Below are 25,732 nucleotides of genomic sequence, written 5' to 3' on the forward strand. Positions count from 1 at the left end.
AACCCCTGACTTAAACTTCCATAGAGAGTAAACAAAGCGAGAGTGCATCATAGTACAGTGAAAGGTTTAATGAAAGTAAAAATTATGAAGTTAAGCATTTAGGCAGTTTAATTTAAGTCATTATAATGTACACTAATGTATGTATGTACGTAACTTTATAATTATAATGTTGATAATCTTAAATTTATGAAAGGAGGGAGAGTTAAACGAGAAAGACACTAACCGGCAACCTGTGGAATGTAAACAAAGGGCGCACCATTGTATCACATACAAAACTTATGTACCACATTTCAACAAGGCTTTCCAATTTATCCATTGTAGAGTCACGAGTTCAGGTGGTTCTTTTAGCTTGCAAGGAAGATACAGTCTCACCAGCCTTCTTAATAGAGTCTGTTGCCTTGAAATTAGTAGAGACAGTAGATGGAGTCAAGATGATGGCAAGCAATGCTATTAGTTTTCTCACCTCTCTCATGTCTGTGAATAATATCCAGCTTCACTTCGAGAGTAAGAGACTTCCTGGTCTTCTTAGCAACGTTAGGCGACATTGCAGGACGTTTTGGTGGTAAGTCGAGTGAGGGAAGACGAGCTGCTGCTGACGCTGTTATTGTTTTGAACAGGGGAGTGAGTGGTGCGCGTGTTGTCCACGAAAGGTGCTGGTGTATTCAAAAGCCTGTTGGCGTGCGTGATACGGCGTGGCTTTCAAACTTGGAAAAAATTGCCTGGATAAAACTTTGTTAAAGCAAGTCTGATGTTCGTTAAACGAGCAGATGGTACTAAAATGAAACTTTCGTTGTAGAGCATTTCGTTGTGTGAACCTTCGTTAAGCGGGGGTTGCTTGTACATTATAATGACAAATTAAACTACTTAAATGTTTAACTTCATAATTTTTACTTTCATTAAACCTTTCACTGTACTATGATGCACCCTCACTTTGTTTACTCTCAATGGAAGTTCGTCAGGGGTCAAACTTGTTATAATTGGTTCGCTTAACGAACGTTTTAGGAGCGTAACCCTTTCGTTAAGCGGAGTTTCCTATATTCTCATTCACTTCAGAACTAAACAACATAAAAATCATGAATGAAAAAAATTGTTTGTTTATCTACTGGTTGGACATCCCACACAATCTGGCCCAGAAACACCACCACACTCATGCCACACACAAAATGTACAAAAAAAATAAAAATCCTTTGAAACCTACCTGAAGTATTACATGGAGAGGCACTGGCACTTATCAACCAGCACTGTGGGGCCACAGCACTTTTCACTGGGCCAAGGCACTGGTCACTGCACTCACTGGGCCACAGTGCTGGTCACTGCACTCATTAGGCCATGAAAGTTGCTCACATAGGCTGTTAATATCTCATCATTACTAAACCCACATTACATCCCATTATCATCATATTCAATATACTTCCTATTATCACATCTAAAATGCACTTCATTATGACCACACTCAAGATGTACCTCATTATGAACACCCAAAACAAACCTCATTACAACCACACCCAAACAGCTCACAACACATCCAGTCATTTCTCTGTGTATATCATGATTCACCCTTCCACTCAGTCCTTTGCACCTCTGGGTCATGGCACTCCACACTTAGCTACATCTCACTTTACACACACCACATATCATACAAACTGACCACACCACACACACAAAACCTTACCATACCACACACCACATATCACAGACTTGGCCGCAAACACACACACACACACACACCACATGAATATGAGAGGTAGAGGGAAGACTGAACTATTCCTTGTCAAGTCTCTATTTAGTTTCACTGAAACATAAGTTTCTGAATTTTCTTGTTTATCATATCATACCACACAAACACACATACATACACAATGATGGCACCATACACACAGGTAAATACACTTTTAATACCTATCAAACAAAAAAGTGCCATAATATACTATATGTTATCTGCCAAAACTTATGATAGATTGGTGTATTAACTGAAAATGGTATATTTTATTAAAAAAATTTATTTTTTGTACAAATATAGAATTTATAGGAAAATTTTAATGCAATCAATTAGTTACATACTTCACATGAAAATAAGAATAATTAAAATAACTGATGAGTTCTGATGTGCCCAGCCATCCTGACCCAGCACTCAGATGCCAAACCGTGCTGAGGTGTTCTGGCGGCGTGGTGTACCCATGTCGTATACTTGCTGGCGCCGTGCTGATTCCTGCTGCCGCTTGCGCTCCTCAGCCCGGGCCTTGAGAGTGTCCTGTGCGCGGTCCATCTCTGCCTCCATGGCCGCCTTGTGTGCTAATGCCTGCCTCCGCTTCTCCATGCGCGAGGCACCACCCTCATTCACACTGTAGAACTTGTCACCCACCTCAGCCAGCCAATTACCCTCTACGGCTGTCACACACTGCATGTACTCCTTGCTGGTCATCACCAACTCGTGGTACACGATGTAGTCAGGCGTGTACCCCATGCCAAACAGTGCCGAGGTAGGGTGCAAGTGGCAGGGTGTGCCTGTGCGGAGGTTCACATACTCGCCAATGCCCTTGAGTCGACATGCTTGGTGGAAGTAGGCGGCACACACACACTTCCTCACCAGGTCCTCATCCGTGCCGCAACTGGTCATGCTAAGTCGCTGCTGGTCCATAATGTCATGCAGCTGCTGCCGCACCTCTCGCACCTTCTTGAGAGCCTTGAAGTGCAAGAAGTGCTTGGTGCACCAGCCTGAGGAGTACTGCTGCAGCCGCCACTGTCGGTAGATGTTGAGGAAGGTGAGGTGGTCTGACTCTGGTACCTGGAACTTTTCCCTCATCGCGTCTGCCTCTTCTTCACGTCCTTTGGGCCGATAGAAGAGAGCTGGCACAGACAGCATGGACACAATGGTGAGAATCTCCTCAGAGCAGGCCATGTCCACACCGGCCAACAACATCTTGGACAATGCTGGATCCAGTGGGAACTCCACCATGGCACGGCCCAGTTGTGTCAGCAAGCCTGTGTTGTCCAGAGCCCCCAGAGTCCACAGCTGATACTGGGAGTTGAGCAAATTGTCCTGTGGTGGGGGATCCATGAAGTGGAACTTGAGCAGGTCCTCCACACCCAGGGACTTGAGCAGCAGCACGACATTGGCCAGGTTGGTGCGCTGGATCTCTGGCACGGTGCACTCTAGCAGTTCGTCCTTGTACTGCCGCTCTGTGTACAGACGGTAGCACATGCCAGGGCCCGTACGGCCAGCTCGCCCCTTGCGTTGGTTGGCGTTGGCCTGCGACACTGGATACACCTGCAGACCGTCCATACCCACCCTGGGATTGAACACCTTCAGCTTGCAGTAGCCTGAATCAACCACGTACTTGATACCGTCCACGGTGAGGGACGTCTCGGCAATGTTGGTGGCTACCACACACTTCCTAAGGCCATCTGGTGCTCGTTGGAATATCTTGGCCTGCAGGTCCGAGGGCAGCTGGGAGTAGATGGGCAGGACAGCCAGCTGTGGAGCATTGTCAATCTCCGCCAGCTTCTCCACCAACAGCTCACAAGTCACCTCGATGTCCTCCTGGCCCGGCATGAAGACCAGCACGTCGCCTTCCTCATGCTGGAGGTGGATCTGCAGTGACTGCTTCACTGCCGCCTCCACATAGTCCTCCACCACATGCCGGGAGAAGAACGTTTCCACAGGGAATGTGCGACCGGGAATGTTGAAGACAGGAACCTCTCCAAAGAAAGCTGAGAACTTGTGGGCATCCATGGTGGCTGAGGTGACAATGAGCCTGAGGTCGGTGCGACGCGCAACCACCTCTCTTAGCAGACCAAATAGCACGTCGGTACTCAGTGAGCGTTCGTGTGCCTCGTCCATGATGATGGCACTGTAGTGGTCCAGATCACTCTCCCGCAGTGATTCCCTTAACAATATGCCATCTGTCATGTACTTGATGACTGTCTGTTCATTGGTGCAATCTTCAAAGCGAATTGCATACCCCACCTCATCCCCGAGGCGAGTCCTCATCTCATCAGACACACGCTTGGCCACAGACATGGCTGCCACACGGCGTGGCTGAGTGCAACCTATCACTCCCCGAGAGCTGTAGCCATCTTCATGCAGGTACTGGGTCAGCTGGGTGGTCTTGCCGCTGCCCGTCTCACCCACCACCACCACCACCGAGTTCTCCCGAATGATCCGCAGCAGCTCCTCCCGCACGGCAAACACGGGAAGAAACTGCCGCTGCTCCTGGATCGTCTTGCGGCGTGCGAAGTCACTTGCTGCCTCACTGGTACCCTTCATGTGCTCAGCAAACTTCTGGTCTGCCTTATAGTCTGTCTGTCCCTCCTCAATGTGCCGATCGTCTTTCTCATCCTCCTTCTTCACACCGATCAAGTTCCCCAGCTGGGTGCCTGCTAGCTCCCACTCCTTGCGAGCCGCCTTGCGCCGCTCACGCTGTTCCCGCCTGGCACGCACGGCAGCTGACCCCTTGCGGGACACCTGGGCCATGTCTGAGGTGGAGTCCCGGACTGGCACCACCGGCTCAGGCTGCTTGGTGAACACAATGCGGCCGTCCAGGAAGGGCGGCACGATGTTGTGCACCAGGATATGGACTCGATTGGTAAATTCCTCCTCAAAATCTTCATCATAATCCACTTTTTGTACGACACCACTGGTCAGCATGCGGTTCGTCTCCCACAGCTCATTGTCCTTGTGAACCTGACGCTGCTTGGCGCTCATCTTCCTTTTGCTCTTCTCCACCTTCTCTGTCTTCTTCCGCTCATACTCGGCAGACACATCGGCAAAGGGGTTGTTGGTGTCGTCATAGCCCTGGTCCAGTGCATACCACTGCCGGTCCAGGCGCCGCTCCTCCTCCTCCCAGCGTGCACGCTCCTCCTCATCCTCAAAATTTGCAGCAGCCTTGTGTCCCTCCATCCAAGCGTTGTCCTTGTAGGAGGGTGTGGGCAGGGGAGTGCGCTGTGGGACTCCTCGCAGGGACCAGTCATTGTCCTTGTGGCGCCGCTGGCCACTGGAGGGAGTGGGCAGGTCCCAAGAGGACACCTTGTAGGGCGTGTTGTCGTCTTCATCCCAAGGGGAATGAGATGGGGTATCCTTCACTCCAGGGATGCGAGGCGTCTCTGGGGCATCAGAGAATCTTGGAGTGCGCAAGGATCGTTCTGACCAGTCATGCAAGGATCGTTCAGACTCATCACGCCGTACGCTCCTCTCACTGTAGTCACGGCGGAGATGGCTTCTCTCCCTGTCTCTTCCCATGCCTCTATCTCTGTCTCTATCTCTGTCTCTATTTCTATCTCTGGGCCTCCTGTCTCCACTGCGGCCATCAACTCTCTCTTTCTTGCCCTTGCTGGAGGCTGCCACACCTCTCTCCCGCTGCTGCCGCTGCTTCTCTGCAATCCTTTCCCGTGCTGCTCGGTCCACTCCACCTGTGTAGGTTGGCGTCTCATCATACCTACTACGGTACTCCCTCTCCTTGCCTTTCACTTTCTGGCCTACACCATTTTCCTCATCCGAATCACTGGAGGAGGAGGAGGATGCATGTTTATGTTTGGAGGATGGGAGAGTGTCAGATTTGTCCTCACGCATCTTTTTCCTCAGTGCTGCTAGCTTATCCAGGCCCAGCAAGGAGCCACGCGGAGGTGCTGGTCGCTTGAAAGTGGCATCATTGTCCCGGACTTTGCGAACCACAAGACCGCCTGACCCACCACTGCTGCCCTCCAAGATGTCTGACATGGCCACCTGAAGCAAGAAATGTACACCACATAGTTAATAGTTAATACACACACAGACACACGCAAATCAATACCAAATGTAATTATTTCACTTAAAGCAATACTTTTTATTACTGAAGAGACAAGATTAAAATTGAATTTGAAATTTTCTAGGATTTTTCTAATTTTTCTAAGAAGAAGATCAAAAGTAAAGATTTGGATTCATTGATTGATAGTATTGATATTTTCAATCAATCAATTAATCAGCTATTGGTTATCAAGCAATAAATCTATCACCAGCAAAAAGATCTTTGTTACTGATTTATCAGTAACAATGCAGCCTTTGTGTTCACCTGTGAAAGACTATGATGTATGATGTAGGTGTCAATGTGAGAATTATTGTATTCACTTGCAGAGATAGTATTGGTGCCTTTATTAGAGTTTGTGAGGTATCTATTTATGGGGTAGACAAAATAGACACACAAAACCAGTAGTTCATGTTTATTTTGTATACCTTGATGAGAAAATTGCTTTATTTCTTGCACAGACAGGAATGTCACAATTTCTTATGTATGTATGTGATGAGTGTTATATTTATGACAAACCCAGAGGGTGACTGACAGTGGGCTGCAATAAAGAGAATTTGGTATCATTATAAAAGTGGATCCATCTCAAAAAAAAAAAAAAAAAAAAAAAAAAAAAAAACATTGTTCAGAGTGAAGTACTTGGGTCACACAAAACATATGAGTGTATATATCTACCACTGCAAATTGTTCATTCCTCAGATGTTAATTTTCAACAGAGGGATAGGGTTACGTATAAACTTAATTAAGTTTACAGTTACACCTGCATAAGTTACACTAACTTATTTACTTAACCTTTGTATTTAGTCATTATTTTAACCCATGTGCTTTTATTTTATATTTACATCTGTTTTATGTTTTGTTTTAGATCAGTGAAGATAACACAGAAAGAAGTCAAAATGTTTGGAGTATTAAAGATGGTGCTCATTGCTGCCTTTAATTGGTTTCCTCTTGAAATTAAGATTTCCTAGAAATCAGGCCATATTAGGTCTTCCATAATCCGTATAACTTTTCTCTGTTTTCTTCTAGGTTTTCTTTCCTAAACAAAAACTTTGCCATCCCTTGATTTTTGTCTTCATTTGCCAGTCTTTGGAAGTCTACAATTTTCTTTCTTCCTTTAACTGAGGATAATTTAGTATGAATTGGACTAGATTTTCTTCTAGATTTCTTTTTTTATACATTAAGGCCTATAGCACCTGTAGGCACACTTGAAGAGTGTACGGGAAGCGCAGTTCAGCTTCTGCCCATTAGTGGCGCAGGCAATTTTATTTATAGTGGTACCCATATCACCACACAAGCTCATCTAGGGTGTAACCACCTAGAACCTGGGTATCATGGTGACATGAAGGTAACTTTAAACCACTCGACAAATGGCAAAGTGTTTAAGGCTGTACGTGGTAGGATTCGAACCTACACATGGATGTCTGCCTGATGACACGCTCACCAACTTATCCACTATGCCACCGGCTCCCTAAAGATAACATAATGAGCAAATTGTGTCCTTGATGCAGTGGCAAAAATTAGATAACAACAAAACAGCTGCTTCTCTGAATCTCCCCCCTGCTCTCTCTCTCTCTCTCTCTCTCTCTCTCTCTCTCTCTCTCTCAAGTATTTCCCCCTAAGAAGTACTTTTTCACAGTGCTGCTTACTGCCTTAGATAGACTGTAAAGATGGTCATATGGTAAGCCTGCAGCAGGATAATAGTTCATAGTGAGACTGCATATGTAAAGTGTGTTAGGTCAGGTAGAAGTATCAGCACTTGGCAGGGTCACACTTCCCTACTCAGATGCCACATTTAGGATGGGGGAAGACTTTACTCTGCAGAACAAGGATTTTGGAAATATACCAATTTATATAGAAAAAAAAAAAGGAGGGAAAGACAGAGACGGAGGTGGAGCAGGGTTGGGGAAAGAAGGTAACCTCATAATCTATGGAGAGGTGGCAATAATGTGGAGGTAGTTTAATCTGAACCTCCCCTCCTTTCTCACCTCAGCAAGGTCCTTCTGGCAGTCATTAAATGCTTGTTAATGATGCCACTGAACCACATGGAAATCAGCCATTCCACCACATGTGAAGCTATATCTTTGATTAATGTATTCTTACTAAGGCATTTTTTTTGTTACTGCACACATTAAAAAAATAATCAGCTCTTTTTATTTTAGCATTGAGCAGAAAATAAAGTGGTTTAAATGTTCAAAATATAAAAACTAAAGGGGGAAAATAAGGGTTTCACAGTCAAACTGTTATCAGTAACAGACAACTCCTCACCCTCTGTTATTGCGAGGTACCACTGTGTGTGTGTGTGTGTGTGTGTGTGTGTGTGTGTGTGTGTGTGTGTGTGTATTTACCTAATTGTATTTACCTAATTGTAACATACGGGAAAAGAGCTATGCTCGTGTTGTCCCGTCTCCATATCTATTAATGTCCAGCTTTTTCTTAAAATCATGAATATTCCTTGCGTTGACCACTTCCACGTCTAAACTATTCCATGCTTCCACCCTTCTATGAGGGAAGCTATATTTTTCACATCTCTCCTATAAGTGGCCATTTTAGTTTTTTCCCATGCCCTCTCGACATTCTTCCATTCCACATACACAGATCTTCCCTATCCATTTTTCCATGCCAATCATCACTCTGTATATTGCTATCAGGTCTCCCCTTTCTCTTCTGTTTTCCAGGGTTGGAAGTTGCATTCTTTTCAGTCTGTCTTCATAAGTCAAATCTCTTAAGTCAGGCACCATTTTCGTTGCAGCCCTCTGTACTTTCTCTAGTTTCCTTATGTGTTTCTTTAAGTTCGAGCCCACTGTATTGTTGCATATTCAAGCCTCGGTCTTATCATTGCAGTAATTATTTTCTTCATCATTTCTTCATCTAGATATACGAACGCCACTCTTATGTTCCTCAATAAGTTCAATACTTCTCCAATTATTTTGTTTATATGTCTCTCTGGCGATAGGTCATTGGTAATTGTCACCCCAAGGTCTTTTTCTTCATGACTGGTTTTATGTCTTCATTTCCTATCTTGTACATACTCCTGATTCTTCTTTCACTCTTGCCAAACTCTATTTTCTTGCATTTTGTCGTGTTGAACTCCATTTGCCATGTACAGCTCCATTTCCATATTCTGTCCAAGTCTTCCTGGAGTAGTTCGCAATCTTTGTCACATCTCACTTTTCGTAACAATTTTGCATCGCCTGCAAATAGGCTCACATAACTGGACACCCCATCCACCATGTCATTTATGTAGACTGCGAACATTACTGGTGCCAACACTGATCCCTGTGGAACTCCACTCTCCACCAATCCCCATTCTGATGGTCTGTCCTTAATTATTGTTCTCATTTCTCTTCCTACCAAAAGTCTTCCATCCATTTTAGTAAACTGCCATGCACTCCTCCTACCATTTCAAGTTTCCAGATCAGTCTCTGGTGTGGTACCTTATCAAAGGCCTTTTTTAAATCCAGATATATTCCATCAGCCCAACCATCTCTTTCCTGTATTACATCTATCACCCTCGAATAGTAACATATCAGGTTTGTCGTGCATGAACGCCCTTTCCTAAAACCAAATTGACACTCACAAAGTATGTCATTTTTCTCCAAGAAGTCTGTCCATCTAGTCTTCACCACCCTCTCACACATCTTAGCTACCACACTTGTAAGTGACACTGGTCTATAGTTCAATGGGTCTCTCTTGTTACCTGATTTATAGATTGGGACAATGTTAGCTCTTTTCCAGTCTTGGGGCACTACACCTTCCCTTAATGAGGCATCAATTACTTCACAAACTTTTTCTGCCAATTGCTCCCTGCATTCTCTTAAAATCCATCCTGATACCCCATCAGGTCCCACAGCTTTTCTCACTTCTAAACTCCCCATCATGTTCTTGATCTCCTCCACCGTTACTTGAAACTCCTTCATAATCCCTTTCTGTTCCATTACCAGTGGTTTGTCAAAAGCAGTCTCCTTTGTGAATACCTTCCGAAAGCATCCATTCATAGCCTCTGCCATTTCCTGGGATCTTCACTGTATACTCCATTTACTTCTAAACTTTCAATACTTTCTATTTTTGATGTTGTTGTTCACATGTCTGTAAAAAGCCTTGGTTGGTCTTTACATTTATCAATTATATCCTTTTCTTGTTTCTTTCTTTCTTCTCTTCTAATCAACACATATTCATTTCTTGCTCTTTTGTAACTTTCCCACTGCTTAATCCGTCTTTTCCTTCTCCACCTCTTCCATGCATCCTCTTTTCTTGTTCTAGCCTTTTCACATCTATCGTTAAACCAGTCCTGCTTTCCAACTTCTCTATGTTGTCTTATTGGTACAAATTTTTCTCACCTTCTTTGTATATTTTTATAAATTCCTTCCACTTTTCATTTGCTCCTTAGCACTCTTGAATTTCATCCAATTTGTCTCTTGAAAGAATTTCTTTAGGTTTCCAAAATCTGTCTTGGCATAATTCCATCTTCCCACTTTATATTCTTCATTTCTTCTAGATTTCTCTTCGTCTATCACCTTGAACTCCAAAACTGCATGATCACTCTTTGCTAAAGGGCACTCCACCCTCATCTCCTCAATGACCATTGGCTCTGTACTAAAGACCAAGTCCAGTCTTGACGATGCTCCTCTCCTCCAAACCTAGTATCTTCTTTGACCCACTGAGTTAACACATTTTCCATTGCCAGTGTCAATAGTGTATTTCCCCATGTTGTCTCTGATCCTTCCATTGACCAGTCCTCCCAACACACCTCTTTACAATTAAAATCTCCCATCATTATAGTTCGTTCACAGCCACCCAACATTTCTTCCAGACATGTTCCTGTATCACTTATCATTTCTTCATATTCCTGTACTGACCATGCATTTGTCTTAGGTGGTACGTACACCACTATGTAGTGCCTCTTTTTTCCTTCATTAGTTTCTGCTCTGATCTTTAGCACTTCTGCCTTTCCCATACCTTTTTTCACTTGATCCACCTTTATATCTTTTTTAACCAGCAACATCACTCCTCCTCCCATCTTACCTACTCTATTTCTTTTCCAAACGTTATATTTCCCTTCTCCAACCTTCATCAGTGTGTGTGTGTGTGTGTGTGTGTGTGTGTGTGTGTGTGTGTGTGTGTGTGTGTGTGTGTGTGTGTGTGTGTGTGTGATTCACTGTTTGATCTGCTGCAGTCTCTGACGAGACAGCCAGACGTTACCCTATGGAACGAGCTCAGAGCTCATTATTTCTGATCTTGGGATAGGCCTGAGACCAGGCACACACCACACACCGGGACAACAAGGTCACAACTCCTCGATTTACATCCCGTAACTACTCACTGCTAGGTGAACAGGGGCTACGTGAGGAGACACACCCAAATATCTCCACCCGGCCAGGGAATCGAACCCCGGTCATCTGGCTTGTGAAGCCAGCGCTCTAACCACTGAGCTACCGGGCCGTGTGTGTGTGTGTGTGTGTGTGTGTGTGTGTGTGTGTGTGTGTGTGTGTGTGTGTGTGTGTGTGTGTGTGTGTGTGTGTGGCTGCAGTATGAATTCCAAGGTACTGTGGCCCTCAATGTTCACCATGGGGTTGAAGGGTTGTGTTTTATGTACGGTATGTAGGACGCCCCCTTGATTTAGAAGCCTAAAAATTAGCAAAACTTGTTTTTCATCATGTCATTATGCCAGGCCGCTCAGCTGGCATAATGCCATGAAGAGCACTACTGTATTTTCTGGACTAATAGTCCAGAAAATACAGTAGTGCTCTTCATGGCATTATACCAGCTGAGCGCCCTGGCATAATGACATGATGAAAAACAATGAATGACCTCCCATAAAGGCGAGGGGGTCTTTTTCTGTTATGGCATTATGTTGGGTACCAGTCGTTAACACGATGTCAATATCTCCCAACACACACCTCAGTGCCCACATGGCTGTTGTGGTGAGAGGAAGTGTTGTGCCATTGTTCTTTCATTCATGTCACCTTCTCTTTATTTTCCTTGGTTTCTGGGCTATACTTTGGTGACTATGGGTAAAAAGGAATTGTTAAAGGCTTTAACTATAGCTCAAATCATAGGGCACCACAAAGTTAAGCTTCTGACAAGGGAAATAGTGGTAAATGTTGGTGTGAGTGAGCAATCTGTGAAAAACTGGGTGAAGTGTTTCAAGGATGAAGGTGGTGTTGAGTTACTGTCTGCTAAACCTCAGTGTGGCCCATGTCAGAAAGCAGACATGGGTTTTTTTTTTCTTTCAAATCTCTCGCAGTTGCGGTGGGAGTACTCTCTAGCTGCCTTTTGAGCACAGTTAAGCCCTTCAACATGATGACGTGTATTTTGCGTCATCAGGGTGCTTGTGACGCATCCGATGACATGCATATTGTGTCATGGCTACTTTCTGCTAAGATGGTGTGTTTTCTTTCCCAGACACTGTATGAAATTTCTCAAAATATAGACTGTATATGATAGAATGGCATGTTTGACTTTCATCATTATTATAAAAGTGTATGACTCTCTTATATCAGGATAAGTACTGATGCACCATGCTGGAAATAATTACTTTACAGTAAAACCTCAGCTCACGACCATAATTCGTTCCTAAATCCTGTTCGTCACCCGATTTGTTCATCCCCTGAATCAATTTTTCCCATAAGAATGTATTGAAATACCATTAATCCGTTCCAGACCCCCAAAAAAATCATACTTTTGTCCATAAAACCCATTCAAAATAGACCTTTAATGTATGCATGACATGAACGAAATAACTATAGAAAGCCCAAATTGTTTTACTTACCTAAATGCTATCAAAATGATAATAAAATTAATAAAAAAGAAAAGGTTATTTACTTGAGAGACTGGACGTTGATGGCATGATGGAATGGAAGAGAGGAGAATGGGGAGGAAGACAGACAAGATCCGAGAAGACAGTCATGAGAGAGGACTTTGAATGTGCGCAGCGTGCCAGAGCTACACAACAGCTGTGTAGCGTCACAAGTCAGTGCCGCTATGTGGGGCCCCATTATAGCAGAGAGGATAACTACGAGGAAGCTACAGTAGAGCGCTCCGGTAACATCACCATGCCCAGGAAAAACAGGAGAAAATCGTGGTGGCACGGAGATTATGTTATGTAATATTTTTCGTATGTTCCTGTTTCTATTTTCTTTTGTGCTTATGTTTTGTTTTGTTGTTGTGTGATAGTCGGGTTGGCTATCACACAAACAGCTCGCCTGCTGGCAAGCCGTTTAACCGCGTTCGTCCCCTGAAATATCGTTCATCCCTTGGGTCGATATATTGACAAATTTTTGGTCGTCTCCCGAATTGTTCGTCCTTAGAGACGTTTGTCAAGCGAGGGTTTATTGTATTTATTTGATTTTTTATGGCACCAAGAGATTAGTTTACCATAAATATTAACTTTTTTCTTATTTGTCATCTTCAGAAAATGGCTTTGAAAAGACAGACTACAATTTCTTTTAATTTGTGTGTGTATTTCTTATTTTACGGACCTATTTTGAAAAATCACTTACCATCATCATTTTCTGTAGTGTAGTGGAGAGAGAGAGAGAGAGAGAGAGAGAGAGAGAGAGAGAGAGAGAGAGAGAGAGAGAGAGAGAGAGAGAGAGAGAGAGAGAGAGAGAGAGCTGCCAGTCAGGTATGTCCCCACCCCCATCCAGCCTGGATATGGCACCAGGAGCAGTTTTCTGTTGCCTGTATTGAAGAGGTTAAAGTACATACATATGTCTTCTTTGAGGGGCCAGGCTGAGGTTGAACCAAGATCCATGTCTTCATCATAAATTTTGCATAAATTTTGCCTAAATTGTTATTTTTCTATGAACTAATTGACTTTAGAAACATAAAAATATATAGATTATTGTTCAAGTAGCCTACTTTACAAAAATTGCGAGTGAAACCATATCTAGGGGTGGAATCCATAAAATGTCCGTAGTGTGTCAATAATAACAAAGCCTTAGCGAAACAAACAGGTCTGAGGAACAACATCACCACCACCAGCATCTCCATCTCCCCATTTTCTATCAGAATTCTACTTAGCTTACGATCAGTTTGTCTTCATTACTTGATAAGTTCCCATTTATGTAGATAGCTGGTGGACTGTCCTCTTCCCATCGCCTGCACAGTTGAAGGAGGTGGCAATTCTCTCCGTTAAGGACACATTATACAGCCATCTGTGCTTTTATTTAGAAGCACTTTTTCTGCCTCAACTAGTCTACTAACAAATCAGCTCTGCATCAGTAATAGGGATGGTTCTCTCATAAAATGTTCCATGTTGCCTTTGGTGGAACGGTGAGGCAGCATGGTCTGGACTGTGTGGCTAAATCAGCTGAGGTGTTGGTAAAAAAAATACTGCTACCAACCACTGCCAAATTATACTCATGGTTTATTTTGTTAAACACACCAATAATAAATGTATTAATAAGGGGCAATGTTTCTGGCACATAAAATCATATGACAAATCACACTGAATAATAATTTTCTAATTTCCTGGACAAGAAAGATGTGCAGGTGAGAATGTTTTTATTGTTTCTGTGACCTAGAGATGTATTAGGTTTTTTCTTAAGGTTTGAGTAATAAAATCCCCAAAATAAGTAGACTTTCCCAATGGCCAGGAATGTAACACCCTATTACCATTGTTTTCTATGGAAAAATTACGACTGAATAACACAATTTTTAATAACATTACGTCTCCAGGAATGTAACCTTCGTGTTAATCAAGAGATGACTGTAAGTATATATATATATATATATATATATATATATATATATATATATATATATATATATATATATATATATGTTATGGCCTATAGCACCTGTAGACATACTTGAAGAGTGTATGTGGGAAGTGCTTTTCAGCTTCTACCCATCAGTAGTGCAATCAATTTCACTTATAGTGGTACTCATATAAGGGACCATATCACCATATTTGGTTTAACCACCTAGAATGTGGGTATCATGGGGACATGTAGGTAACTTTAAACCACTCGACAAATGGCATAGCTTCAAAGTGGTATGGGGAGGGATTCGAACCTATATCTGACCAATCCCACGCTCACCACCTTATCCACTACATCATCACCTCCCTATATTGTACATACAGGCAGCCCCCGATTAACGAACATTCACACAATGAAATTTTGCTACAACGAACGTTTCCTTTTACTACCATCTGCTCGTATAACGAACACCAAACTTGCTTTAACAAAATTTTATCCAAGTAATTTTTTTCCAAATTTGAAAGCCCTGCCGTATCACGCAAGGCGACAGGCTTTTGAATACACCAGCGCCTCTTGTAGACAAAACGCGCACCACTCACTCCCCTACCCTTCCCCGTGTTTAGTTCAAAACAATAACAACGACAGCAGCAGCTTGTCTTCCCTCACTCAACATGCCACCAAAATGCCCTGCAACCAGCCCTGCAATGTTGCCTAGCGTTGTTAAGAAGACCAGGAAGTCTCTTACTCTCGAAGTGAAGCTGGATATTATTCACAGACACGAGAGAGCTGAGAAAACTAATAGCATTGCTCGCTGCCATGGCTTGACTCCAACTACTATCTCTACTATTTTCAAGTCAGCAGACTCTATCAAGAAGGCTGGTGAGACTGTATATTCCTTGCAAGTTAAAGAACCATCCAAACTCGTGATTCTGCAATGGATAAAATGGAAAGCCTTGTGGAAATGTGGTACATAAGTTTTGTATGCGGTGCAATGATGCGTCCTTTGTTTACATTCACAGGTTGCCGGCTAGCGTCTTTCCCTCTCCACTCTCCCTCCCTTCATAAATTTAAGATCATTAACATTATAAAGTTACTTACATACATACATTAGTGTACATTATTATGACTTAGTCTTAAATTAAACTGCTTAAATGTTTAACTTCATAATTTTTACTTTCATTAAACCTTTTACTGTAATAAGATGCACTCTCGCTTTGTTTACTCTCAATGGAAGTTCAAGTCAGGGGTCAAACTTGTTATAATTGGTTCGCTTAACAAAAATTCACGCAACAAACAAGTTTTTAGGAACGTAACCCATTCGTTAAGCGGGGCTTGCCAGTACTTGATTCTTGGCATTTTTTTACTCTTTCATCATAATTAACATGGTTTTCTTACCCTTCTCTTTATATATAACTTCTCATTCTGAGTAATTTGAACCCATACATATCCCATCACAAGTTGTTTATAATGTTAACAATAATTTTTTAAGATTTACCAATGCAGGTGTGGCGTGCTGCCACACCTGCACGTGTGATGGACAGGCTGACACCAAGGAACAGTGTTAGGTGTGTTTGTTGGTCTGTTGTGCGTATTATCACTTTTTTGGCAAACAGCAAAATAAAGGTAAATGATTCTTTCACCTGAGCATGCAGCCACTGGCCAATAAAGAAATACAGAATAAACCTAGCCTATCAGAGTGCTTTGTGGAGAGAGACGTGGAATATTTGAATCAGTCTAAAGATGTCTGTCTGTGGTGTGCGTCAGTAACGACCATATCAATTCATTAGCTCTGCCAGTCAAATTAGCTAGCTTACTTTGGTTAGATCAATTTAAATGGGTTAGATTAAGTTAATTTATTCTGAGGAAGATGTCTCAGCAGAGCATATCAATCAACTAGGTTACATTAAGGTTAGGGTTAGGTTAGTGTTAGTTTGGCATAATTAGATAAGTTTTGATAAGGCTGGTGTGGGGGGCAATGCACAGCACTGGTACTGACTGGCCCTACTGCCCAGGCTCCACAACAGTAACAGTCCAAATTTTGGACTGTTCCTTCTGTGGTACTTGATGATGACAAAATTATTTTCTTCTGGTACAGTTTGATCTGTTTTGTATTAATCTTTTTTTGTTTTCATCACAAAACAGTACTTTTACAGGGAATGGAGTTTTTCGAGGAAATTGGAGAGGGGAAATAAAAGAAAGATTCTGATTTGTGATGGGAACAATGAGCAGATTCATTCATAATAGGTTGAACAATACCAGAAAAAAATGGTTTCATTCAAAAGAGAGTAAATATGGCAAGAGTAAAAAAAAAAAAAATCACCAAAACAGTTACTAGATTTATTCGAAGCATATCAAAATCTACTAGAAAAATGTAGATTAGTCCCAAATGTACTGATAATTTTACTGAGAATTTCTGGTTGGGATTATCATTACCTTTCCTAGAGAAACCATCTGATTACACACACACACACACACACACACACACACACACATATACTAGGCTGGCAATCCCACAGGGGTAAGCCAGACAAAGCAGCATACACTTAGCCCTGTCAGTTAGTCAGCCCTTAGTCACTAGTGGACAGGGACAAAAAAAGTTATGGAACACCCTAGTCTTACTACACTCAAGATAATATGATGCTTGTTATTTCTTCATTGATCCAGATAACTTAACCTACATTTCAAAATAAACAAACAGAACCACGATATAGTTGAACTTGGTAGATTTCCTGATAAAGAAAAAAAAAAAAAATAAAATCCGTACCCGTCATGCCTCTGTGAAAACGTTTGCCGTATTATCACACCAATCATCACTGAAACACCACACTTCCTATAACACAACGTCATCTACACTTGATGTATATCCTCAAGAACAAGACGGAAGGAGGATTGACTCATAGAAGGCTTACCTGAAGTGGAAATTGAAGGAATAATGTTTAGCCAATATTTTGTTTACAAGCAGTCACCGAGTACATAGCACTACCGTGGCCGACCGTCTGTCTGAATGTATATTGTTGATCAGCTGAGCCGCAGCTCAACAGGGGACAATGGAGCAGAGTGAGCGGTGAGTTGGATTTATCATTTTCCATATTTTCTGTGATCTATGTTTTCCTGTTTTTCTTTGTAGTTCGTTTATTGTCAATATTTTTGCATCGGTAGCCACCATTTTTTTCTTATGATATAATTGAAGTGATATTTTACTGGGTCGCTTATTTGACGATGCGAGCAACTTCATTACTGCTTTTTCCAGTCCTAATTCACCTGTTGCAGTCAATCAGTAATGACTCATTATATTAAATCACTGATAACGTACCCACGTGGTAACACGGTTAGCACACTTGGCTCACAATCGAAGAGGTCCGGGTTCGAGTCTCGGGCGCGGCAAGGCAAATGGGCAAACCTCTTAAGATGTAGCTCCTGTTCATCTAGCACCGGGATGTAACTCAAGGGGTTATGGCCTCGCTTTCCCGGTGTGTGGAGTGTGTTGTGGTCTCAGTCCCACTCGAATATCGGTCTATGAGCACTGAGCTCGCTCCGTTAAAGGGGAAAGCTGGTTGGGTGACCAGCTGACGACCGTGGTGAATTACACACACACACACACACACACACACACACACACACACAGTCCTTATTTTCATGTTTTGATCACTAGGTAGACCATCACAACTATTTTCAAATTCCACATGTAGAGTTGATTGATCGGGTTCTTGAGTGCTTGTCTTGTTATAATTCAACAAACCCTGTCAATCTGTCACTGGAAGCATAACAAATTCCCTTGGAAAACCTGTCACTTCAATGTGACTTCATCAATAAGTAGCTTTATGGAAGTACTACGTAGTGGCATTACGGCGCACAAGTAGGTATAGACTACGTGTTTAATTCAGAATATGGCTCCACATTACGGCAATCACAAAGTTCAAGAGCGAGTTAATAATATATCCTACATCTCCTTGAGTCATTCCTCGCAGTTACTACAATATAAACCGCTACCAAGCTCCTAAACTGCGATGCAATAAGATCACATTTTTTCTGGGTCGTCCATAGCCCGTTTGCCTGCCTGGGGGTGGCACCGTGGCGGGTCGGTCTGTTGTAGCACACGACAGGTACACTGTGTATGTGTAACACGAGACTGGGCCATTTTCCTGCTCGTCACCGAACCTTGCGCTCAATTCTCTTTTTAGCATGAAACGGGGTAGGCAGGGATGATTGCGCGTTGTCAAATAGTATATAATCTAGCAGCCGGTTTTCCTTATACGTTGTTATCGCTTATATAGTCCGTCCCTGTCTGAGAAAGCGTGCCTACGTGTTTTTTGGTGCAATGGATATTAAAAGATGCCACGAACCATCAAGTGTTATGCAAGCGTCTACGTAAAGAATCGCTCTCACACGCCCAAGGAAAAAATAAACACTAGAAAAGAATTTGAAAATGCAGAGATTATTTTATGAGAGGAGGAGGAGAAGAGGGTAAGATAGAGGAAGAGAAGTGTAGAAGAATGAAATTAGGGGAGGAGAGGGAAATGTTAGCAGTTGAGATGAAAGAAGCTGCAGTTATAGTTGTAGGTAGGAAGAGGAAGAGGAGGAAAGGGGGAAGTGGAAGGGAGGGAGGATAAGATAGTAGAAAAACATGAGGAGGTAAATGCAGGAGGAGGAGGAGGAGGACGAGGATTGAGTGGGTGAGGAGGAGGGGGAAGCGGAAAGTTACAATATGGAGGAATGCAAAGATTCACCGTTAGAATTTCTAGTTAGTTAGAATAAGGTTACAACGAAGGCAGCGAGGAAGAGAGGAACAGTTGTGTGTCCTGCCCGCAAGCTCAACACATCTCCTCCTCCTCTTCCTCCGTCATCTCTCTAACATAAGACAAAATGGTGAGACGAAGTACAAAAGTGACACTCGATCACCATTTCTTCCGTCTTCACCCGTGGTTTCTTCCTTTCTTTCTTCTTTTCTTTATTTTTCTTCTGATCCTTATACTACTTATTTTTCTCCTCGACGTATTATTCCATTACTCTTTTTGCTTTCTTCCTTCTCTCCTTATTACTAGATTCGCTCTTGTTTCTTAATCATCTCCTGCCATTACTAACACATATATTCCTCCTCCTCCTTCATTCTTTTCTTCGTACACATTCTCTGGACTAATATTTACTCATTATACACTTCAATTTACTGCTGAACTTGCCTTATTTGGGGAACATCGTGTCTTGAAACTGGTGTTGCGGTGGTAGTAGTGGTGGTGGTGACGAAAATGTGTCTGAGAATCACGCGTTGGGCTCGAAATCGCCAACTGATCTCTATACCTGACATCAAAAGCTTTAATAATTCGATTGATAGATAAGACTACGAGCTTTTGATTCCTTTACTGTAATATGTGCTCAGAAAAAAAAATCCACAACATTTAAGCATGTACTTACCATAAAGGAAAGGTAGTTAAAAGATACGGTATTTCCTCACTTCTGGAACCAAATAGTGATCGGTGATTTGTGAGTGAGGGAGTTAAAACGACTAATAAGCCTCTATTCCTAACACTTCCATTATGAAGTGTTCTTAGAAATACTGCACAAGATCTTCAAGCAGGCATTTACGATAAACAAAAGGGAATTAAATGATGAATTCTCTCAATTTCTGACCAGGTTACAAGAGGCTGTAGAATAAAAAGCAATGAATGAGTGAGTTGTGATTGAACAAAGACATGACGGAAAACACTTTGCAATCTCAGACATGGATAATTTGGAAAGAGCACAAATACGAAAAACCTGGTAAATTCTCACCAATATTTTTCTGTTGACAAAGCAAAATTCTTGTTAAACTGTTAGTACCATCATGGAAACGCCTTGGAAAATATCTACCAATAGAGACTGTTGCAAAGATAAGATGCTGAAGATCTTATCATTCACCCACTACCACCACCATCACATGTCTCCCGATGGAAAAACCAGCAGCCACACAAGAGACGACCAAGGATGTTACCACTGTGTTTAAGTGTGTGCATGTGTGTGTAAGGCATATATGGTTATTAATACCCTATAACGGAGGAGAACACACACACACACACACACACACACACACACACACACACACACACACTTCTATATAACCTGCATTTTACAACGTCATAAGTTTCATATAACGTAGGATATATCATTCAACTTGACTGATTTATTTTTTTCCTTGCATTTAATTTTGAAGCTTTAAGTGATTTAATCTAATATCAATCTATACAGTATATTTTCTCTCATTCCTTATTAAGTTTTCTTTGACAATATAGAATAAACTTGTTTCAATGAACTGCGTCTTCGTTTACATGTTCGATGACACTTTCTTTCTTTCTTATACGAATTGACTTAACTTTTTTCAGTGGTTTAAATTTCATTTCTTTTCTCGTTTTTCAGGACAACCTCGATAAGGACCAGATTGCAGGTATGTGAGTTATTGTTGCTGCTGCTGCTACTGCTGCTGCTGCTGCTTCTGCTGCTTCTGCTGCTGTTACTACTACTACTACTACTACTACTACTACTACTACTACTACTACTACTACTACTATTATACTATTACTACTACTACTGCTACTACTGTTACTACTACTATTGCAAGTCCTACCCTAACTCTTTTACCCCGATTACTACCTTTGTAAACACCATTACCAACCGTTTCTTGCACACAACCGCTACATTATTAACCGCTACACACACACACACACACACACACACACACACACACACACACACACACACACTTCATTCATTAGTCATTCCCTATCACCGCCTCAGTCACAACCATAAAAAAGAGAATATTAGTTAACTGAGAAGGTGTGAAGATTATCGCGAAACTCTCTCTCTCTCTCTCTCTCTCTCTCTCTCTCTCTCTCTCTCTCTCTCCGAGAAGAAAATGCTAAACAACTATTAACACAGAGATTTCACTCCTATCACTACTACTACTATTACTACTACTACTACTACTACTACTACTACTACTACTACTACTACTACTACTACTACTACTACTATTACTACTACTACTACTACTACTACTACTACTACTACTACATATTTTTTTAGTGCCAGCACTAACCCACTACTACCACTACTCTTGGAATTAAGTAGATAATGATATCACAACAACAACAACTACTACTACTACTGCTACTGACAGCGTATTGTTTGGCCCGACAGCCCTGAGGAAGGCCTTTGAGTCCTTCGACATGGACGGCAAGGGTTACATCACCCCGGAGACCGTGGGCACCATCCTGCGTATGATGGGCGTCAAAATCTCTGAGAAGAACCTGCAGGAGGTTATTGCAGAGACTGACGAAGACGGTGAGTCAACAATCACATATCTATTTATCTATCTATCTATCTAGTGTACAAATTGAGACTACATGTGATAGGGGGTAGGTTAGTTGATTGGATTAGTGAATGGCTTTCTGATAGGAAACAGAGAGTAGTATTAAATGGGGCAATGTCTGAGTGGAAGGAAGTGGTTAGTGGGGTACCCCAAGGATCAGTGCTAGGACCTCTTCTTTTCTTGGTGTACATTAACGATTTAGATATAGGAATTAGTAGCAAAGTATCAAAGTTTGCAGATGATACTAAGATAGCATGTGCAGTACAGGGTGAAAAGGACAATTACAGAATACAACGAGACCTGGACAGGCTGATAGCATGGGCAGACAGGTGGCAGATGGAGTTTAATTCTAAAAGTGTCAGGTTATGCATTTAGGTAAAGACAACACAAACTTTAACTATGAGATGGAGGGATGTTGGCTAGAGGCAGTAGAGGAAGGAAAGGATTTAGGAGTAGTGATAGACAGGACTATGAAATTTTCAAAGCAATGTTTAGAAGCAAGAAATAGGGCAAATAGGATCCTGGGTTTTATAAATAGAAATGTTAGTTATAAAAGTAAGGAAGTGGTGCGTAGCTTATATAATTCCTATGTTAGGCCCCATTTAGAGTATTGCATACAGGCCTGGTCACCCCATTATAGGCAGGATATCAACATGTTAGAAGCAGTTCAGAGAAGAGCAACTAGGATGATACCAGCATTAAAGCGCCTGGAGTATAGAGATAGATTAAAGGAATTAAACATGTTTTCATTTGAGAGGAGATGTATAAGAGGGATATGATAGAGTTATTTAAAATGTTCTCAGATACAAACTACATAGATGTGAGATCTTTCTTTACCTTAGAGGAGGGAAGTAGGACTAGAAATCATGGCAGGAAGATTAGAAAGCAAGGCTGCAGGTTAGATATAAGAAAATATTTCTTTAGTCATAGGGTGGTAGACTTCTGGAATGCATTGCCAGAGAGGGTTGTAAATAGCACTAGTTTGACAATGTTTAAAAACAGATTAGATAAGCACTTAAATTTATTAGATTTATAATTATGTATAGCGCTGCATGATAGTTTTTATAAGAAATTTACTATAGTTAAACAAGACATGATCCCCATGTATGGGGATCACAGATTGTAGAGGAATTCGCTGCAGGACTTAGCCCTGTTAATGGGTCAAATATTTAGAATTAGTATATAATGTATTGTGTACTTGTAAGTGTATCTTTAAGTACTGATGACGAGGTCGCTGTGCGACTGATACAGGATAACCTAGATGGGCCCTGGTGGCCCTATGTTATCCTATTATTTATGTTATGTATGTATGTTATGTTATTTATCTATCTATGAGAAACACTTTGCTCTCTACTCACTCACCACAACCATTTTCCAAGGACAAATATTATTATCTGGCTTATTAAGTGTTTCTTCTGTTATAATCTGGAGACCTTATTGATTCGTCACCAGCACCGAAAAAAAAAAAAAACATTCCCACTTGGTAACCTCATCCACAATTTAGTGTAATCTTTTAAAAGTTTCCAGTTGACTCGGAACTAACATGACAATTTAAACCTGATCACCGAGTTTGCTCTATTTATCTACAGCTCTCTTTGAAAACGGTACATGAATGAGACATCTTAAAATACCAAGTTAAAAAGTAGATTTGCACTAAGTAGACGTTCAAAAGTAGCTACTATATTTTTTTCCTTGTTTCAAGATCATCAAGTTTCAATTCTGAGTTGTTGAAGTAAAAATAATATTATAGCAGCTTCAAGTTGAATCTAGGAGACATCACGAGAGCTGCCAGATTTTCTTACTCCCCCCCCTCCCACCTCTCTCTCTCTCTCTCTCTCTCTCTCTCTCTCTCTCTCTCTCTCTCTCTCTCATTGTTACTGTCACTATCCTCGTATCTTGTTTTCTTTCTTCTTTCTTTACCTGTTCATGCATTCAACTCTATATCCTTAATTTATTCCTTTTTCTCATTTCTATATGAGACTATCTGATAATTGTACGTCTCTCCTTTCCCTCTTTGCACACTCCTAATATATCTGATCTCGCCTCTTCTTTCTTCCTCAGGTTCCGGTGAGCTCGAGTTTGAAGAGTTCTGTTCTCTCGCTGCTAAGTTCCTGATTGAAGAGGACGAGGAGGCCCTGAAGGCTGAGCTGCGTGAGGCCTTCCGTATCTACGATAAGGGAGGTGCGTCATAAAAGCCTTGGAAATTATTTTTGGGGACTTACGCAAGTGTTCTTGATTAACTGGCGTTTGTGGGAGTCACTAGGATTTTTCAGTGGAGTTTCATCTGGTTCTGGTGATACGAGTAGTTTATCCAGAATTCTATGTACTATAAGATCTTACGCAAGAGTTATTTAACTTGATTGACTGGCGCTTGTGGGGGTTACTTGGTTTTTCCATAGAGGTTTATCAGTTGATGGTTCCAACGTCCCGCTCTCCCAAAGCATCTTCTGTCTCTCCTCCCATCAACTCTGGACACCCTAATCCTTATTTCTCTTCTATACTTCCCTAGGTACCTCAGCCTCCCCTCATGTTTCTGACCTAACATTGACCTCTCTTCTTTCATTATCCAGTCTTCCCTCACGTCTTTTTCTCTCTTAATCTCTCTCTGCTTCTCCAGGTGACGGTTACATCACCACTGGCACCCTGAAGGAAATTCTGAGGGAACTGGACAACAGACTGACTGAGGCTGACCTGGACGGCATCATTGAGGAGGTGGACGAGGACGGCTCCGGCACCCTCGACTTTGATGGTGAGTGAAGGAAACGCGGAATGAGATGGAGGAAGGGAAGTGTGGTGGAATAGAGGAAGATGCAAGGGGAACGACGAGAGAGAGAGAGAGAGAGAGAGAGAGAGAGAGAGAGAGAGAGAGAGAGAGAGAAAGAGAGAGGTGGTGAGGGTCACAGAAGAGAAAAATAGAAGCCAGTCTAACACGGGAAATGACAAAATAATTTAATTGCTTATTTATTTATTCATTTATTATTTGCGTGTGCGCGTTCATTGGCCAATTTGGAAGACTAACATTATTTTTCATGTTGTTTCCACCAGAGTTCATGGAGATGATGAGCGGTTGAAGAGAACATCAGAGGACGCCAACAGTTGCTCTATCTCTTATCATTACCTCCTATCGTATCTTCTTCCTATCTTTTTAGTTTCTTTAGAGGTTAACTTTCATCTCTGGTAATTATTATATCATTTCCATATTTTTTGATTAATACCACTCTCCGTTTTTCTTTGTTCTTTGCCACTCCTACTTCTCTCTAGTTCTTTTTCTCTGACACATCTCATCTCTCAAACTATTCCAGTCTTCCTTCTCGTACAAACACACATCTCACTTACACATCTAATAGTAAATTGATCTCACACGAATATCTCTACCAAACTCAGACGTTGATAACTCACATATATCACACCCAGCGCAAAACAATCGTATGTATCTATGTAGTTGGCCTACCTTACAAACTATGGCTATGCGTGCCAAGAATTTAGATATATCTTCGTCCTGTATAAGAATTTCGTGTGGTAGACTTAACCTGCAATGTAATATAGATTATATAAACAGTGTTCCTTCTCTATTTATATGATAATTCATAATCCATCTACGTAAGGGATGAATGGTTTGCATACAAATATAGACAGTATTTGCTTCACAATACCACCACATAATCTATCTTTGTAGAATCTAACACCTTACCTAGACCTTAGAGTGTTTTCCATATACTTACTATACATACTCCATTAAAGTATTTAAAGGCATATATTCCATCTGTGTTAAGTATTAAGGTCACAAAGGTCTATGTAGCACTGGTTAGGGCAGCCACAGTCAACATCTATTACGAGGCCTCTCGGGAACTCCTAGCTATCTTTTTACTGGCTTGCCCATGGCGCGAATAAAACTTGTGAGGGAGTTC

At 41.8% G+C, this 25,732-nt stretch overlaps 2 protein-coding genes across 4 annotated transcripts; one reads left to right on the forward strand and one right to left on the reverse strand.

Annotated features, from left to right (window-relative positions):
* Positions 1-1,984: 1,984 nt before the first annotated feature.
* On the reverse strand, positions 1,985-20,868 carry LOC123500112 (pre-mRNA-splicing factor ATP-dependent RNA helicase PRP16-like). Of its 3 annotated transcripts, none has more exons than XM_045248774.1 (2): positions 20,830-20,868; positions 1,985-5,722 (listed from the first exon to the last, which is right to left on the reverse strand). In XM_045248774.1, exons 1-2 carry the CDS (start codon positions 20,851-20,853, stop codon positions 2,132-2,134), a joined length of 3,615 nt encoding a protein of 1,204 aa, XP_045104709.1. In that variant the 5' UTR covers positions 20,854-20,868; the 3' UTR covers positions 1,985-2,131. The 3 variants fall into 3 exon arrangements, with proteins under 3 accessions (XP_045104709.1, XP_045104711.1, XP_045104710.1); XM_045248776.1 differs by lacking the exon at positions 20,830-20,868 and adding an exon at positions 19,663-20,275; XM_045248775.1 differs by lacking the exon at positions 20,830-20,868 and adding an exon at positions 17,395-17,948.
* LOC123500114 (troponin C, isotype gamma-like) lies at positions 19,211-25,732 on the forward strand. The gene is made up of 6 exons (XM_045248777.1): positions 19,211-19,351; positions 20,873-20,900; positions 21,653-21,796; positions 23,886-24,005; positions 24,442-24,573; positions 24,870-25,732. Exons 1-6 carry the CDS (start codon positions 19,349-19,351, stop codon positions 24,893-24,895), a joined length of 453 nt encoding a protein of 150 aa, XP_045104712.1. The 5' UTR covers positions 19,211-19,348; the 3' UTR covers positions 24,896-25,732.

Source organism: Portunus trituberculatus, chromosome 50, assembly GCF_017591435.1.
Source record: "Portunus trituberculatus isolate SZX2019 chromosome 50, ASM1759143v1, whole genome shotgun sequence".
Classification (NCBI taxonomy): Eukaryota; Metazoa; Arthropoda; class Malacostraca; order Decapoda; family Portunidae; genus Portunus; species Portunus trituberculatus.